We start from the raw sequence: 18430 nt of genomic DNA, 5'->3' as shown, positions 1-18430 counted from the left end.
ATCTTTGGCGTTATGTTACAGATATGCTCAAAATTAAAAGTATCATTTTGCTGTCAACTGACAAAATGGTGCCAGCCTGTAATTTTACAATCTTGACACATGATTTCTGTAAGTCGTTCGAAATGCTTTCTCGTGTGCCCAGTGGCTGAAATATCTTAAATATATATGTTTCTCCCGTGGCTACCCAACTGCAGTTAGTCAAAGCTCAGAGATGAAACATTCTCAGGGCAGTTGTGTGTTCAAGTCCCAATCAAAGTTTGGTACCAAAAAAAAATTAAAATTGAAGTGTCATAGAGTCACACAGCACAGAAACAGGCCCTTTAGCCCATCAAGTCTGAGCTAACCATTAACCACCACTGAAATTAATTCAATATTGTTTTGTTTTATTCACATTGTCATCATACAAATAATTAATTACTTAATTCTCCCACTCGCTGACACACTTGGGACCATTTACAGTGGCCTTTTAACCTCCCAGCATTCATGTGTTTGGGATGTGGGAGGAACCCAAGCACTCAGACTGCACAAACCACCAGGTCAGGATGGAACTTGGTGCTCTGGAGTAGTGGCTCTGCCAGATGCACCACTGTGCCTCCCATGGTTGACATTGCTGTCTTTTAAATGTGATGTAAATCCATTTCTTTTCTTTTAGGCCATGTAAAAATAAAAACAACATTATTTTGATGAATGACTTGCTGATTACTAGAATGAGGGAACACAGATTCAGAACTTGGGGAAGCCAGCTCCCCACCATGACCACCAGCCCCCCACCCCCCACATCTCCATCGGGCACACAGAACTCAAAACGGTCAACCAGTTTACCTACCTCGGCTGCACCATTTCATCTGATGCAAAGATCGACAAAGAGATAGACAACAGACTCGCCAAGGCAAATAGCGCTTTGGAAGAGTCTGGAAAAGCAACCACCTGAAGAAACACACAAAGATCAGCCATTGTCATACCTGTTCGGCTCTGAATCATGGGTCCTCTACTGGCATCACCTATGGTTCCTAGAACGCTTCCATCTGCACTGTCTCCGCTCCATCCTCAACATTCATTGGAGTGACTTCATCACCAACATCGAAGTACTCGAGCTGGCAGAGGCCGACAGCATCGAATCCATGCTGCTGAGGACCCAACTGCACTGGGTGGGTTACGTCTCCAGAATGGAGGACCATCGCCTTCCCAAGATTGTGTTCTGTGGTGTGCTCTCCACTGGCCACCGAGACAGAGGTGCACCAAAGAAGAGATACAAGGCCTGCTTAAAGAAATCTCTTGGTGCCTGCCACATTGACCACCACCAGTGGGCTGATATCGCCTCCAACCGTGCATCTTGGCGCCTCACAGTTCAGCGGGCAGCAACCTCCTTTGAAGAAGACCGCAGAGCCCACCTCACTGACAAAAGACAAAGGAGGAAAAACCCAACACCCAACCCCAACCAACCAATTTTCCCTTGCAACTGTGCCTGCCTGTCCCTCATTGGATTTGTTAGTCACCAACGAGACTGCAGCAGACGTGGACATACCCCTCCATAAATCTTCATCCGCGAAGCCAAGCCAAAGAAGAAAGAAGAAGAAGAAACTTAGGTGGGAGATGAGGGGAGGAGCTGCTTCCCCTCGAGAGCAGTGAATCTGTGCAATTCTCTGCTCAAGGAGGCTTCCTCATTGAATGTATATCAGACAGATTTGTGAATAGTTGGGGAATTTAGGATTATGGGGAAAAGACAGGCTGGTGAAACTGTGTCCATGGACTGATCAGCCATGATCTTGTGGAATGGTAAAGCAGGTTGGATGGGCCAGGTGACCAACCCCTGCTCTTGTGTTCACATGTTATTTTTTAAACATTGAAATTCATTGTCAACATCTTTCAAGATAGAAGATTTTCTGAGCAATATCACCTTGGCTGTTGACTTAAAATACACAATCAAATCATCTAGGGGAGTGGTTCCCAACCTTTTACTTTCCACACACATACCACTTCAAGTATTCTCTATGCCATAAATGTTCTGTGATTAGTAAGTGATTGTTTAAGGTGGTATGTGAGTGGGAAGGGAAGGTTGAGAATCACTGCTCTAGACCCAATTGTTACTGAAATATTTTGCTTGAGAAAAATTGTCATTGGCCCATTTCCTTTGGAGTTATGAAACTGTGCACAACAAATCAATTTGGAATGATTAAAACAGTGGTTTTCAAACTTTTTCTTTCTACCCACATACCACCTTAAGCAATCCCTTATTAATCACAGAACACTTATGGCATAGGGAATACTTAAAGTGGTATGTGAGTGGAAAGAAAAAGGTTGGGAACCACTGATCTAGGGCAATGGTTTTCAAATTGCCCCCTTAAACTCACATTCCACCTTAAACGATCCCTATGCCATAAGTGCTCTGTGATTAGTAAGGGATTGCTTAAGGTGGTATGTGTATGGGGTTGAGAACCAATGCTCTAGACCCAATTGTTACTGAAATATTTTGCTTGAGAAAAATTGTCATTGGCCCATTTCCTTTGGAGTAATGAAACCGTGCACATAACGAGACAATTAGGTATGATTAAAACAGTGGTTTTCAAACCTTTTTCTTTCTGCTCACATACCACCTTAAGCAATCCCTTACTATTGCTCAAGGTGGAATGTGAGTTTAGGGGAATAGTTTGAAAACACTAATCTAGGGTCCAAAGGAGAATGAGAACCTCGATCTTACATTGGCAGAAAGAAAAGGGGGACAGGCACTTTTGTGATCAGCGGGGTTCCAAAGGACTCGAGCATTGTTTGCTTGTTTTCTGTAATTTATCAGAATTATTTAAATTTTAGTGTGGGGAGATGAATGAAGCACAATAATCGGGTGTTAAGCTTGAGAGTGCTCGAGGTAAATAGTCTGATCTTTCAGGCAGCAAAATAGTAAATGGAGTTTAATCGCGAGAACTGTGTGGTAGTGGGTTGGGGAAGTGTGACACAGAAAGGGGATATACAGTAAACAATGAGTTGTATCAAGGAGTATTTGTGTAGAGACAAAAGCAGGAAAGATCAATAAGGTGGTTAAAAGACAGGATACATTTCTTGATTTGTTGAGGCAGAGAATATGAGAGCAGAAAGGTTAGACGAGAAGTGTATACTGGAGAGGGTGCATTGGAGATTCAATGAGGATGTTGCCAAGACTGAGCCAGTGGTTCTAGGTTTGAGCAAATTGCATAAACTAGGATTATTTTATTCAGGGAGAGGAGTTGAGGGGAGAATTGAGGTATGTGAAATTATAAGTAGGCTCCTTCAAATAAATAGAAACTTGTTTCTTTCAGCAGACAGGTCAGAAATCCAGGGCTGGATAGAAAAGCAATTGTTGGAAAGGATGGAGGGTGAGATTGGGGAATTCTTCATGCCCAGTTCATTCAAGGATTTTTTAAAGCTTTGCCTTAAAGGATGCTGGTGTCAAAACCCCTCTTTTGTGGAACATGATTGTGATTTAATTTTTACTTGTTGTTTGTTGGTATGTTTTACACATCTGTATGGCTGCAACAAGCAAGGATTTCAGTGGCTCTGTAGTAAAACACAAAAATCTGTAGACACCGTGGTTGAAGTAAAAACACAACGCTGGATAAACTCAGCTGGTCAGTGTCCTTTAGAGAGCAAAGGTAAAAATACATAACCAACATTTTGGGCTAAAGCCCTTCATCAAGGTGTGGAAAAATGTCAGCAGGCGTCCAAACAAAAGAGGAGGGGGGAGGTGTGGTTGCAAAGGCAGGAGGTGCCTCTACCTACAGATGCAAAAAATATAGAAACCCCCTTGTCCTCACTGATCACCCCATCAGTCTCCACATCCAATATATTATCCTCCAGAATTTCCAGCAATTGCAACAGGATTCCACGCCCAGGCATATCTTCTCCTCTCCTCCCCTCTCTGCCTTCCCTTAAGAACCACTTCCTCCATGACTCCTTCGTGCTCTCATCCCTCCCCACCAATTGCAATCCTGCCCCCATTCCTACCCCATCGCCCTGCCACACTTGCGCCCGCACCTCCTCCCTCACCATGGACTGGGGCCACAAATAGTCCTTTCAAGTGATTTCAAGTGGAACAGCACTTCACATGTATCCGCAGGACTAATTTACTGCATTCAGCTATGCCTTTGTGGCCTTATACACATCGGAGAGACTGGGCGCTGATTGGGAAATCACTTCTCTGAGCACCATCCTCATCAGTGGCAGAGACCTCCCAAAAGCTAATCGTTTCAGTTCTGTGTCATAATCCCACAGTCATAAGTCTGTCCATGGCCTTATGTGCTGTCCCATCAAGAGCACCCGTAAATTGGAGGAACAACACTTGATTTTCCATCTGGGCACTCTCCAGCCACATGGCAATAACATTGACTTTTCCGATTTCTGCTAATCTGCTCACCTCTTCCACCTCCCCTTTCCCCTTTCCAGTTCTCCTCTCTCCCTTCACCCAGCCATCCCTCCTCCCATCAATCGTTGCTGACCCTTCCCTCCCTTCTCCATCTGTCACCTCCTGCCTTTGCAACCACCCCACTCCCGCCCCCCGCCCATTCTTTTGCTTAGATGCCTGCGACAGTTTTCCATATTTTGAGGAAGGACTCAAGCCTGAAACGTCGATTATGTATTTTTACCTTTGGTGTATAAAGGAAACTGTTTGACTTGTTGAGTTTCTCCAGCATTGTGTTTTTAATTTCAGTGGATCTGTACTTCTGCTCATGTCAAAAATGATCACCATTATCTTCACCAAGAACATCACCATGTTAAAGTGGCTGGATGTGAACAAAGAACAGGTGGAAAAGTGCCTCGTTTTTCTTTAATTCAATTCCATTATTCTCTGTTGTGCCACTTGCACAACATTATCCATCTTAATTCCAGACATCTACCAATTCCAGCAAACTTACTCAACTCAATCCCTCAGGGAGCTCCAGTGAGGGTTATGGTGGAAATTCCAGCTGCTTGGCAGGTTTCCCCCTTGACCCCTTGAGCATCATCATACACAGCCTTTGAGGGAGTAGAGTAATAGCACCATTGAAGCTATTCATATTGACTTTCCCGAAATAGTCGATAAAGTACCATCTACGGATGCATAGTGGTTAGTGAAACTCGATTACAGTTCCAGCATCCTGGGTTCAAATCCCGCACTGTCTGTAAGGAATTTGTACATTCTCCCCGTGTCTGAATGGATTTCCTCTAGGTGTTGCTCTCCCCCCCCCCCCCCCCATTCTAAAATGTACAGGGATTGTAGGTTAATTTATGTATTTGGGCTGCATGGGCCAGAAGGGCCTGTGGCCATGCTGTATCTCTAAATTTAAAGTTAACATCCCTGGGTTGAAGGTGAAATTGTATGAAGTTGGAATTGTCTGAGAAACAGAGAGCAGAAAATAATGGTGTAGGCAATATGTTTAATTTTTAGATACAGCGCAATAACAGGCCCGTCTAGCCCACGAGCCTCTACCACCCAAATGCACCCATATGTGACCTACGAACTCCGAACGTCTTTTGAGTGTGGGAAGAAACCCATATGGATGTGGGGGCGAATGTACAAACTCCTTACAGTTAATGGCAGATTCCAACCTTGGTCACTGGCGCAGAAATAGCATCTTGCAAACAACTGTGCATTAACCATGAAGCCATTGGGGGAAGTCACATGATGGAGTAGTGACCGGTAAGAAAATACTAGCCCTCTCCAGAAAAGTTTTAAAAAGTAAAGAAAAAGCAAAGCCACAAACACAGAAACCATAACAAATTAAAAATAAAAATGTGGAGAAAATGGCAGCAAAGTAAGGAAAACCAAAAACAACGGGAAGAAAAGAAGAAGGAAAGACGTTGGAAGAGAAAGGTGAAGGCCTTACCTGTATGAGGAGGCCCGCCGTGGAGAGAGAAACTCTCTCCCTGATGTCAGTGGAAACCCGGAACTCAGGACTACAAAAGTGGCTCACAGAGCCAAACAAAAGTGCGCAACCGCACATGCGTGAGGATTCACACATGCGCGCTGCACAAGACAAAAACAACACCAACGGGAGGGGGGACTAGCTGAGGAGTAAATCTCCATAGCTGAAACAGACAAGAATAACACGACAGCAAGACTCTCAACAGGAAAACATAGAAAATAACAGGAACAAGAAGGAAGAGAATAAAAAAGGAAATCAGAGAAACAACAGATGACCAACCAAGAGGAAGAAGACCAACACCAAGACACCTTTAATAAAAATAATAAAAACAAAAATACCCAACAAAATAAAATAAACAACCCAACAAGAAAGTCAGAAGAGACAGAGGTAAAGGACACAGATCCTGGAGTGGACTCAGAGGAAGAGGAGGGAGAACATCAAACTCTACACAGAGAAATGGAAGATGAAGGGAAGGGATAAAAAAAATTTAAAGAAAATATGGAAACATTAAAAGAATGGCTGACACAAGAATTCAGTGAAATAAAAAGAAGAATAAAAGGTACAGAAGAAAAAGTGAATAGATTAGAGATGTTCAGGACAGATATAGGAAAAAGAGTAGACAAGGTGGAAAAACGAGAAACAGCCATAGAAATGGAGATAGATGAAATTAGAAGAATCTGATTAAAAAGTTAAAGAAGCACAGGAGGTGTTAGCTCAGAAGATAGATATAATGGAAAACTATAATAGGAGAAACAATATAAAGATAGTGGGCCTTAAGGAAGATGAAGAAGGCAAAAATATGAAAGAATTTATAAAAGAATGGATCCCCAGGGTCCTAGGAAGGCCAGAATTACAGGAAGGGATGGAAATAGAAAGGGCTCACAAAACATTAGCCCCTAAACCACAACCACAACAAAAACCAAGATCCATTCTAGTAAAATTCCTAAGATATACGACAAGAGAAAATATATTGGAGATGGCAATGACAAAAAAATAAGAGAAGACAAAAAACCACTGGAATACAAAGATAAACAAAGTATGAAATGGCCATGTTGAACTATATGACTTTAAATATTAATGGAATACATAACCAAATTAAAAGGAAGAAACTGTTAAATTTACTGAAGAAAGAAAAAAATTGATCTAGCATTCATGCAAGAAACACACCTAACTGAAGTGGAACATAAGAAATTAAAGAGAGGTTGGATATGACATGTAACAGCAGCATCATATAATTCAAAAGCCAGAGGAGTAGCCATATTAATCAATAAAAATGTACCAATCAAAATAGAAGTGGAAATAATAGAACCAGTAGGGAGGTATGTAATGATAAAATGTCAGATATATTCAGAATTTTGGAATTTATTCAATGTATATACACCTAATGAAGAAGATCAAAAATTTATGCAAGATTTCTTTTTGAAGATTGCAGATACGCAAGGGAATATACTAATAGGAGGGGATTTTAACCTTAATTTGGACTCAAAGATGGATTAAACTGGAAAAAAGACTAATAGAAAGAACAAAGTAACCAAATTTTTTATTAAATCGATGCAGGAAATGCAACTTTTGGATATATGGAGGAACCAACACCCAAAGGAAAAGGAATATTCATATTATTCGGGTAGACATGAAACATACTCAAGGATTGACCTATTCCTGTTATCAGCCCACATTCAAGAAGAGTTAACAAAACAGAATATAAAGCTAGATTGTTATCGGATCACTCACCCCTGTTATTGGCAACAGAGCTGGAGGACATCCCGCCAAGAATGTATAGATGGAGATTAAACTCCATGCTACTTAAAAGGCAGTAGTTTAGAGAATTCATTGAGCGACAAATTAAAATGTACTTTGAAATAAATACGGAATCAGTGAAAAATAAATTTATTCTATGGGACGCAATGAAAGCATTCATCAGAGGACAGATAATAAGTTATAAAGCTAAGATGAAGAAGGACTACAATCGAGAAATAGAACAGTTGGAAAGGGAAATAACAAATACAGAAAAAGAATTAGCAATAAAGGAAGATACAACTAAAAGAAGAGAATTGACAGACAAGAAAATAAAATATGAAACACTACAAACATATAAGGTGGAGAAGAACATCATGAAGACAAAACAGAAGTATTATGAGCTAGGAGAAAAAACACACAAAATACTAGCGTGGCAGCTTAAGAGAGAACAAGCTAAAAGAACGGTATTGGCATCAAGGAAAAAGGACAAACAAATTACATATCACCCTACAGAGATCAACAAAAACTTCAGGGAATTCTACGAACAACTATATCAAACTGAAAACGAAGGGAAAGAATACAAAATAGATGAATTTCTAACTAAAATTGAACTACCAAAATTGCAAACCGAGGAATAAATAAATTAATAAAACCATTTAAAATACAAGAAATACAGGAGATATTAAAAAATCTACTGAACAATAAAACACCGGGAGAGGATGGACTCCCAATAGAATTCTATAAAACATTTAAAGACTTATTAATTCCTCCTCTCCTGGAAGTAATGAACCAGATTGAAAAACCATAAAACATACCAGATTCATGCAAAACAGCAATAATTACAGTAATTCCAAAGACGGGGAAAGATCCACTAACACCAGCATCGTATAGACCAATATCTCTACTTAACACAGATGATAAGATAATAGCTAAACTATTAGCAAACAGATTGGCTGACTGTGTACCAAAAACAGTAAAACTAGACCAAACTGGATTTATTAAAAAAGACGAACAACGGACAATATCTGTAACTTCATTAACTTAATCCATGCAGTACAAGGAAACAAAATTCCAACAGTAGCGGTTGGTTTAGATGCAGAGAAAGCCTTTGACAGAGTAGAATGGAATTATTTATTCAAAGTAGTACAAAAATTCAACCTACCAGAGAAATATATTAATTGGATTAAAGCATTATATAAGGGACCATTGGCGAAAGTGACAGTAAATGGATATATATCAAACCAATTTAAATTAAGCAGATCAACAAGGCAGGGATGTCGACCATCTCCCTCACTGTTCGTGTTAGCTATAGAACCACTAGCAGAACTGATAAGAACAGAAAATAAAAATAAAAGAGAAGGAATATAAAATCAGTCTGTTTGCAGATGACGTTATAATATACTTAACAGAACCAGAAATATCAATAAAAGAATTACATAAGAAATTGAAGGAATATGGAGAAATATTGGGGTGCAAGATCAACCCAAATAAAAGTGAAGCAATGCCAATGAATAATGCGGAGTTCACAAAGTTTAAGAAAGAATCACCATTTAGATGGCAAACACAAGCAATTCGATACTTTGGTATACAACTAAATAATAATCTCGGTCATCTATACAAACTAAATTATCAGCCATTAATGAAAAAATTACAAGACGACTTAGAGCACTGGAAAGACTTACCACTAACACTGACAGGAAGGATAAACTGTATTAAAAATTAACATCTTCCCAAGGATACAATACCTATTTCAATCATTACCAATTCACCTAACAGAGAAATTCTTCAAGGAACTAAAGAAAATAATAAGGAAATTCTTATGGAAAGGGGGGAAACCGAGGATAGCACTAGATAAATTAACAGAATGGTACAAACAAGGAGGTTTACAACTACCAAACTTTAAGAATTATTATAGAGCAGCACAATTAAGCTACCTATCAGATTTTTATCAAACAAGGGAAAAACCAGATTAGAGCTAGATAAAATAGGGGAGAAGATCCCTGAACATATACTATATAAGTGGGATGAAAAATTGGTGCAATGTAGGAATTCACCAGTATTGCACCATCTGCTCAACAGTTGGAAGAAGATTCACGTAGAAAGGAATAAAATAAATTATCAACTACCAAAATTAATATTTACACAAAATCAACTAATCCCTTTCACAATAAATAACCTTTCAGAGAATGGGAGAGAAAAGGGATCAAAAGAATAGAAAATTGTTTTTCGGGAAATAAATTATTATCTTTTGAACAAATGAAGGACAAATATAATATAACTCACAATACAATGTTTGCATACCACCAACTGAAAACCTACTGAAGGACAAATTGGAAAACACTCTGAGGTTACCAGAAGGAAGCAATTTTGAATATGTGATTACAGACACAATGATAATTTAAAAATTTATTACAAACATGTACAACAAACTGCAAGAAAAGGAGAACGAGGAAACAAACTGTAAACCTAAACAAAAATGGGAACAAGGTCTAAACATAAAGATAAAGAATGAAACATGGAAAAGCTATGCTCCGGAACTATGAGAAATACAATAAACACGAGGTTACGCATGATACAATATAGTTGGTTACACAGGCTATACATCACACCCCAAAAGTTAAATAAATGGGACTCAACAGTATCAGACAGATGTTTTCGCTGTAAAAAGGAAACGGGAACAACAATACATGCAATTTGGGCATGTGAGAAAGTGAAAAGATTTTTTTGGGAAGATCTAAGCCAGATATTTAATAAAATCACAAAAAGCAACATACCAAAAAATCCAGAGATCTTTCTTCTAAGTAATATAAGAAATAAAGAATTTGGACTCAATTTGGATGGAGCACAAAAAAGATTTATTATGATAGACCTAGCTGTAGCAAAAAAAAGTATTATGTCAACCTGGATATTAGAAGACAACTTGAGAATACAACAATGGTACATAGAAATAAATAAATGTATTCCATTAGAAAAAAATAACATAATTTAAGAAATAACATCACAATATTCAAACAAATATGGGAACCATACATGAAACACAATAGAGAAATCCTACCATGGACCTCCACCACCTAAAATGACAGAAGGAGAAGACAACGACATGAACTGACTCAGTATGTAAAAGTAAAAGACAAAATTTTCTTGTTCATTTTTATTAAGTGACAACATTGTTTAACGTGTTTAATGTATCATATGGATTGAACTTTGAATAAATGGGAAGGGGGGAGAGGGAGGGAGGGTGGGGAAAGGGGAGAAAATGACACTGTATATATTCAAGAGAAAAATGTCTGCATTTATTTTGGTCAGCATGGTTTATAGTGTGAAAAATTTTAAAAAATTTAAAAAAATGAAACATCTGCCCTAGCAACAGATGGTGACACAGTAACAGCTCTGTGTTTTTGGTAGCTGGTAGACCTTTAGATTTCCAATGTATTAATCGGAAATAAAATACTTCATTAAATCATTTTTAAAAAAACATGAGGTCATTCGTGTTCTGGATCCGCCATTATTGGAAGAATGGAATTTGGGTGTACGTGTGCAATTTCCAGGTTGGCAGCTGAAATTCAAGGGGATAATGCTAGGTTTCAGAGGGATGTCAATAATGGAAAGGCAGTTCGCTAATCAATGAAAAACTATCAGGGATTTCTTGAGAGTAAAAATGAAGAGAGGCAATATAAACAACCCAATGGTCTTCAAGAGATTGCAAAAACAAAGGTTTGCACATTTTTGCCGGTGATGTAACCATTAAGAAGACATTTTGAAAATGCTTTGAAGAAAAAGCATGGGTTACAGAATGCAAAAGGTGATTCCAAACTTTTGTAAAGCAGCTTCAGTTGGGTTATGTTCAATTCTGGTAACATTATCTTAGGAAAGATGCTCTACACAAATGTGCTGTTTCCACAGCGTCCATCGGGAGTAAAAGAGTAACCAAAGTTTCAGGTCTTGGATGTTCCTCGGGTCGAAGTAAAAACAGGCAGGTGCCTGAATAAAAAGGTGGGGGAGGGATAGGATAGCAAATGAGGTGCAAGGGTGGAGTACAGGCTCACAACTATGGGGTCATAGGTGGATACATTGGGGATGGTAGAAGAGAAAAAAGTTGAGAAGTGATGGGGAGAGGGTCTAAAAGTTATTTTATAAATGGGCGATACTAACGTAGTCCCTTCTAACGGGGGTGTGCATTAAGGGGCTTGTACAGTCAGGAAAGGGTCTTAAAATATTTTATTTGTAAAGAGAGGAACTATTTTCAGTGGAAAAAGTTGGTTGCCAGCGAACAGGGGTTAAGGTGATTGCTAAAGAAAGCGTAGGTTAATTAATTTCACACATCGAGCTGTTATGGCCAGAAACATATTGTTTGCAAAGCTGCTGAATATCAATTCAACAGTGATCTCCAAAATGAAATTGCTGTAACTATTTGAGCGAAAACATGAGAGATTACACGGTTTGCGGTGGAGAACAAAAACTGGAAAGCTTATCGGAAAAATCCACACAGGCTGAGGTGCGGAACTCGTGGTGAAGCAAAAAAATTTCCTATTTAAGCTGAAGCCCATTTCCTTTTCAAGATTGCTTTTATTGTTATGTAATAATGCATAAAAACGTAAAATACATGAAATACTTCAACTTTTGTCTGCCATAAGGCAAACCAAGAGTTGCCATGAGCTTTGACAAGCTTCCCCAATTACGAGAGAAGTAAAGAGAGCACCTTCAGAGACACTGAGTGTCTGTGGATTTGTCTCCAGTGCTCCCGCAGCCTCTGCAGCTGCACAGATTCCTGTTCAATCCAGAATCAGAATCAGGTTTATTGTCTTGAAAATGTGTCGCCATATTTGTTGTTTTGCGGTATCGGTATTGTGCATTACAGGAGCAGAATTGCTACAAATTACAATTCTGTAAACACAAGATTTAAATAATTAGTGCAAAAAAGACAAAAATTGAGGAAGTGTATGTGGTTTATTATCTGTTCAGAAATCTGATGGCAGAAGAAAACATCTTGTTTTTGTAGTGTGTGTGTGTGTGTGTGTCTTCAAAGTCCTGTACCTCCTTCTTAATGGTAGCAGTGAGACAAGGGCATGGCCTGGGTGGTGAGAACCCTTGATGATAGAGGCTGCTTTCTTGAGACACCATTGACATTGAGTCAACGTCCTTAATGGACTGAAGATTGATGCCCAAGATGGTGCTGGCTGAGTTTACAATTCTCTGTAGCCTTTTCAAGTCCTGTGCACCCAACATCTCCAAACCAGACAGTGATGCAATCAGTCAGAATGCTCTGTAGAAATTTGAAAGGGTCTTTGGTAACAATCTATTGGCAACCTGAGCTCCAGGTCCAAACCTTCGACAGGAACAGGAAGCCTTCAGTGCCCGACGCCCTTCAGTAGCCCTTATTGCCATCAGTATCCTCTGGAATCCCATTTCCGATACCTAGTTCCCATGAGCCAATCACACCAGCAACCTGTAGCCTGCTGTTACATATTCTGCTCAGATTGTATTACAAATGCACTATACAGCAAAATAAATCACAATTTCAGCTGAAGCCCAACTTATTTTCGGAGGAGTAATGTATGGGTCTTGCCTAAGACCTTATTTGAAATGATATAAAGTTGTATTTTTACCACAATTTTAAGCCGTTTCGGAGCGTCAACCTACACCCTTTGAAAGCCACACCTCAACTGCCTGATCAGTTGCTCCTCCTGTGTTCTAACCCTATTCTTAAATGGCCATGTTTGGAAATTCCTCCACAGCCCTCCTGACCCAGCTAACTCTTGAGGTGGATAGCGATTTAGCTTCAATCGAACCCCATGAAATCCAGCAGTAACTGTTCTGACCCTACCCTTGTTACCTTCTCGCTCTCCATCCTGCCACCTTCAGAATGAGTGAAATTGTCAGTAGCAGGGGCAAGATCTTTGACCAAGGTGCATTCCCATGTCCCATACAATTATTTCTTCAACACGGGAATGATGCACTATGAGTTAACTGTTTGTGTAAGAGGACAAGATAGCCTGGACACTCAGTGTAAAAGTCATGGTCTCTCCCAACAAAGTACCTGTCCTTTTATAATTATTGCAGCTTCCATAATATCATAACCTCAGGGCTTCCTGCATTTTATAATCAGATGACTGTGTGAAGGTCAATACATATTTAAATTGTTCATAAATGAGTTACTAATTCAGCATTAAAAATTAATAAACTGAATAAAATCCATAGACATCTTCCCAATGGTGCAATAACCTGAACAAAATATGCATTTAATGTAAAGACACACAATGCTGGAGAAACTCAGCAGGTCAAACAGTGTACTTTCTACAGCAAAAATAAAGATCCATGACCAACGTTTCAGGCTTGAGCCCACATCAAGGTATGAGTGACATGTAGGCAGGTGCCCGAACAAAATGGTGATGGGGATGGGCAGTGGTAGGAGCACAGTCCCACAGGAAGGAGGAAATAGGTGGATAAAGGAAGGGAAGAGACAACAGTAAACAGAGGGAGGGGGAATGGTTCTGTGAAGGAAGAGAGAGTGAAGGGGTAGAGAGATGGAAGAAAAAATACAGAGGGAGCACAGAGAGAGGGCGAGCAAAACCTGGAGAAGTCTAGTGCTAGACAGAATATTAGGTAGGTGTTGCTCCTCCAATTTTCAGATGGCTTTTGTTTGGCAGTACATGAGGCCATGGACTGATATGTCAGCCTGGGAGTGGGGCACAGAATTGAAATGGTTGGCAACTGGCAAATCCTTGTCATTGATGTGGACAGAGAGAAAGTGCTCAGCAAAGTGAGCTCCCAGTCTGTGTCCCATCTCTCTGGTATAGTGAAGGCCACAACGGGAGCACCAGATGCAGTAGGTGACTCCCACAGATTCACAAATAAAGTGTTGCTTCACTTAGAACGACTGTTTTGAGACCCGAATGGTGGTGAGGCAGGAGCTATGGGCATAAGTGTAGCACTTCCTGCGGCCGCAGTGGAAAGTGCAAATGGGCTGATTAGTGGAATGAAGAATAATGAAAGGAGTAGTCCCGACGGAAGGGAGGGAGGGGAAGAAAGGGAGGATGTGTCCGGTGGTGGGATCATGTTGTCTGGAGGATAGTATGCTATTGCAACAAAAATAAGATTCCCTAGTCCTCACTGCCACCCCACCAATATCCACATCCAACACATTATCTTCCAAAGTTTCTGTCACTTGCAACATGATCCTAATACCAGACACATCTTTACCTCTCCTCCACTCTCCACCTTCCATAGGGGCTTCTCCCCCTGTGACTCCCTCATCCATTTATCCCTTCCGTAACTTCATCCATCGCTCCTTGTCTACTAATCATCCCCTTGACTCCTTCCACTGCAACCAATAATTACCTGCACACATGCTGATATCCTTATGAGTAGGATATCCAGTGCATAGAATATTTGAAATTGTATATTGGAAACAAAAGCATCACTCAAAAACCACCAAACAGGGAACCAAATGCTTTTGTCCAATAGCTTTTGTCTAAATAGTGGCAGGATATCCGTCAGGCATTCTTTCCTTAAAGAGCTTGTACTCAGTGGTTTGAGCTGGTATCATCAATGTATGTGTGGGATTGTACCTTACCCAAGAAGCAGACTGTGGACAGCAATTGATAGTGCAGGAACCATGCCATTAAGAGTTAGTTGATGATGAATGTCTTTGTCGCAGAGATTGTCCATCCCTGGGAAAGTTTCTCCAGCTGGGCTGGAAGATTTAAACTGAGATTCTGTGAGATATCCTGTTGGAAAAGGCAAATGAAACTCATCCATGTTAGAACGTTTTAAGGGCTAAATATCCACACACATTAAGCTGGCTATTTTATAACAGTCTGATATCTACTTGTTTAATATATTTACTATATTCAACAAAATGAAAAACTGTTCCTGCATACATTGCTGTTTGCATGTTTTATTTTCATGAAAATCCTTCACTGCTACATTATTGAGTAAAATATTTAATTATCAAGATATACATCTTGTGGCTTGCTTTGAAGTGTAACATCGCTTAGAGCATTTACAACCCGGTATCAAAGATTTCTTCTACTTCTCAGGATCTAATCAGAAGGGTGGGTGCACAATGCAAGGTTTGATGTATTTTTGACTGATACATAAGTTATTGTGTTTGTGTGGATGATTCAGGAACTGATGCCCAAGCAGATTGCGATTCGACCTTGAGCAGATCTTTTGTAGTAAATGCCAAGCTGACCATTAACCTGATTTTGTGTGTATGTGTGTGTGTGTGTGTGTGTGTCTCCTCTCCCGTCCTTTCTTTCAGAGGATCAGCTTCCTGTAGGTTATCCCACGATAGACATGGGCCCTCAGTTGAAGGTGGTAGAGCGGACACGCACAGCCACCATGCTGTGTGCGGCAAGCGGTAATCCAGACCCTGAAATTACTTGGTTCAAAGACTTCCTGCCTGTTGATACAAGCAGCACTAATGGACGCATCAAACAGCTACGGTCAGGTAGGGTCTTGTTTCTGTTATCACATGGTAGATTGTTTTATAGGTCATTTTTATTTTTATTCCTGTCCTTTTTATGTGTACTTTGGTGTGTTGTCCATGTCTGTGGTGTTGCCATAGCCTGTCCTAGTGTCTGTGTACGCAGCTTCTGTTAATTCCATATTGCTCACTGCTGTGACTGTATTTTTGATGGTTATTTTTAACTGCTTGTAGCAGTACTTAATAGATCCATTTTTATCTTTCTGTTTCCTTTATTTTTTTTTAAAACTGATTAATAAGTTGAAACATTGGGCTTCATTCAGAATTGCAAGGAGAACCAATGGTTTTAAATCTTGTAAAACCAGTCTTCAAACTAAAAACTAAAATCAACAAACTGTATTTTGTTCTGTCTTCTATATATTTTTAAACTAACAAAAATTAGAAAGTTGTTTTGTTCCATTTCATTGACAAAATGTATGGTACTTTTTTTCCTTATCTGAGTATACAATGGCATCTTTGGAACTGACTAAAGTTGGTGTTTAATTTTTGCTTCTGAGCATTTTTCCTTTTAGCCACAGTAGTGTATGCACACTAAAGCCTTCCAGACTAAATATCAGGATCTACAGAAGCTTGCTTTTCATGTAGACTTCAGCTTTTTCTGCTACCTTTGACCATGGCACTCCCTTTGAAAGCCTTTAATATTCTTTACCTGCATTCCCAAGTTTCTTATTTTGCTGTAGCTAATAGATGAGCTTTATCTGATCCTAAATTTATTAAGTGACATGCTTAAACATTTGCTAGTGCCCAGTGGTAGTCTGTAAGAGCCTGTTTACATTCACGTTAGTAACTATATCTTTCTATACTGAGATGTTTGATCACCTGCGTTACCAGGATTCTCAAGCTTTGACCTGTCCTGTGATGTTTAAGTCGTCTTGTTAACTGCCTCTTTGCTTGTTGTCAGCAGAATTGTGTAAATTAACCTGTTAATGTGAATTTAGATTAATTTTCACCTGTCAAATAGATGATATAGTTTTAAAGCTTTAATTCTGAAAACTTGTGCCAAATTATAAAGAATATAATAATATTTTTATGCTGTCTTTCTTCTTTCCGTATTAAATCTCCAGAATCCTTTGGTAAGTGCTTAGTTCTGAAGCGCACTTCACCCCCACTAATTCCATATTCAGATTAAAATGCATGGCATGCATTTTACTAACAGTTAGTGTAGTCACTGGATCTCTCTGTAGTGGCACACACATCCACAAAAAAAAAGTTCTGTCAGCTGTAAGATACACCTGTCTAAACAAACTCGATACACAAACTTCACTTAGATATAGTTGAGTAGATGACATAATCCAACCTAAACGGTAGTAGTGTATATCCACCAAGCCTACAGCGTTTCCGATATTTGCTTAAACAGTCTTAAATATGTTAAGGGTTCCAGGCTGTCAAACACGTGACCAATCTCCTAAGAATTCAGTCAATTTCTGCTCTGGCAGCCACAATGTCGCCGACAGTGGACATTGTGTTTATGGTACAACTTGCTTTACTAACCAAATACTATCTAATATTATCCTGTTTACCAATACAGTAATTCAGCTTCTTTCTAGACCTTTATTCTGTAAATCTAATTTGATTTTATCTTCCAAAGCCCTCTCTTCCTTCTTCTCGTACTAATGCTTCTTCTTTCTAATCTTATTTGCATTCATATTATCCACCCAGGTGGTACGCCAATACGAGGTAAGAATGCTGAACTAACGTTCGCAGAATTGATCCTTCTCATATCTTCTGTCCTTTCATTTCTCTCATGTTTGTCACGTAAAGATGTCCATTCTTTCTAGTTTTCCTTTGTCCACTTTGTTTTCTGTTCAATGATGTTCCAGTTGTGTCTGTTTTATTTGTTTTGGATGTAAAGGATTTTGTATCTGATATGCTTAGATACTGCATATCATTGTCCTTTGTCCATATCCAGTCACAGCATATCATTTGTCCCTCTTTTTTGTACGATTACAAACTCAGGGAAACCCTCCCCCTCCCCTTTTCTCAAACATAACCTGCATAGCTGACCTTGATCTCGATCGTAAGATCACGTGAACTGTGGAGCATCTGCAAAAGGCCTGGAATAATTAATTTTTGTCACCTTTTTACCCTCCCTTCAAGGACTGAGATCTGTCATTTTTCTTCACTTTTTCTTTTTCCCTTCTTCAAACCACTTTTCACACTTTCCTTATCCAGATACACTTTTTTTCTTTTAAAAAATTTTTTGTGTGTTCGAGTTTTACAAGCGACCAGCTTCTTCAAGACTCGTGAGCCGGAAGCATCCTGTGAGCGTTTTGTGCGGTGAAGATGGTAGCGTTGCTTTTTTTTTCCTTTATTACACATCGTGCAAACACAG

The 18430-nt window shown here is 39.5% G+C and overlaps 1 protein-coding gene across 13 annotated transcripts in view; it reads left to right on the top strand.

Annotated features, from left to right (window-relative positions):
• The window catches only part of LOC138755303 (receptor-type tyrosine-protein phosphatase delta), a 1191445-nt gene that overhangs the window by 402887 nt on the left and 770128 nt on the right, over positions 1-18430 (top strand). For 12 of the 13 annotated variants that reach the window (XM_069921109.1, XM_069921060.1, XM_069921125.1 and 9 more), the window contains exon 5: positions 15874-16062. The exons of the other annotated variant lie outside the window; for it this stretch is intronic. In XM_069921109.1, coding sequence (XP_069777210.1) covers positions 15874-16062 — 189 coding nt within the window. The remainder of the gene's footprint in view (positions 1-15873; positions 16063-18430) is intronic. 13 annotated transcript variants of the gene reach the window in all.

This window comes from Narcine bancroftii, chromosome 1 (genome assembly GCF_036971445.1).
Source record: "Narcine bancroftii isolate sNarBan1 chromosome 1, sNarBan1.hap1, whole genome shotgun sequence".
Taxonomy (NCBI): Eukaryota; Metazoa; Chordata; class Chondrichthyes; order Torpediniformes; family Narcinidae; genus Narcine; species Narcine bancroftii.
The sequence above is the reverse complement of the archived record's forward strand: the minus strand, read 5'-3'. Positions and strand labels throughout refer to the sequence as shown.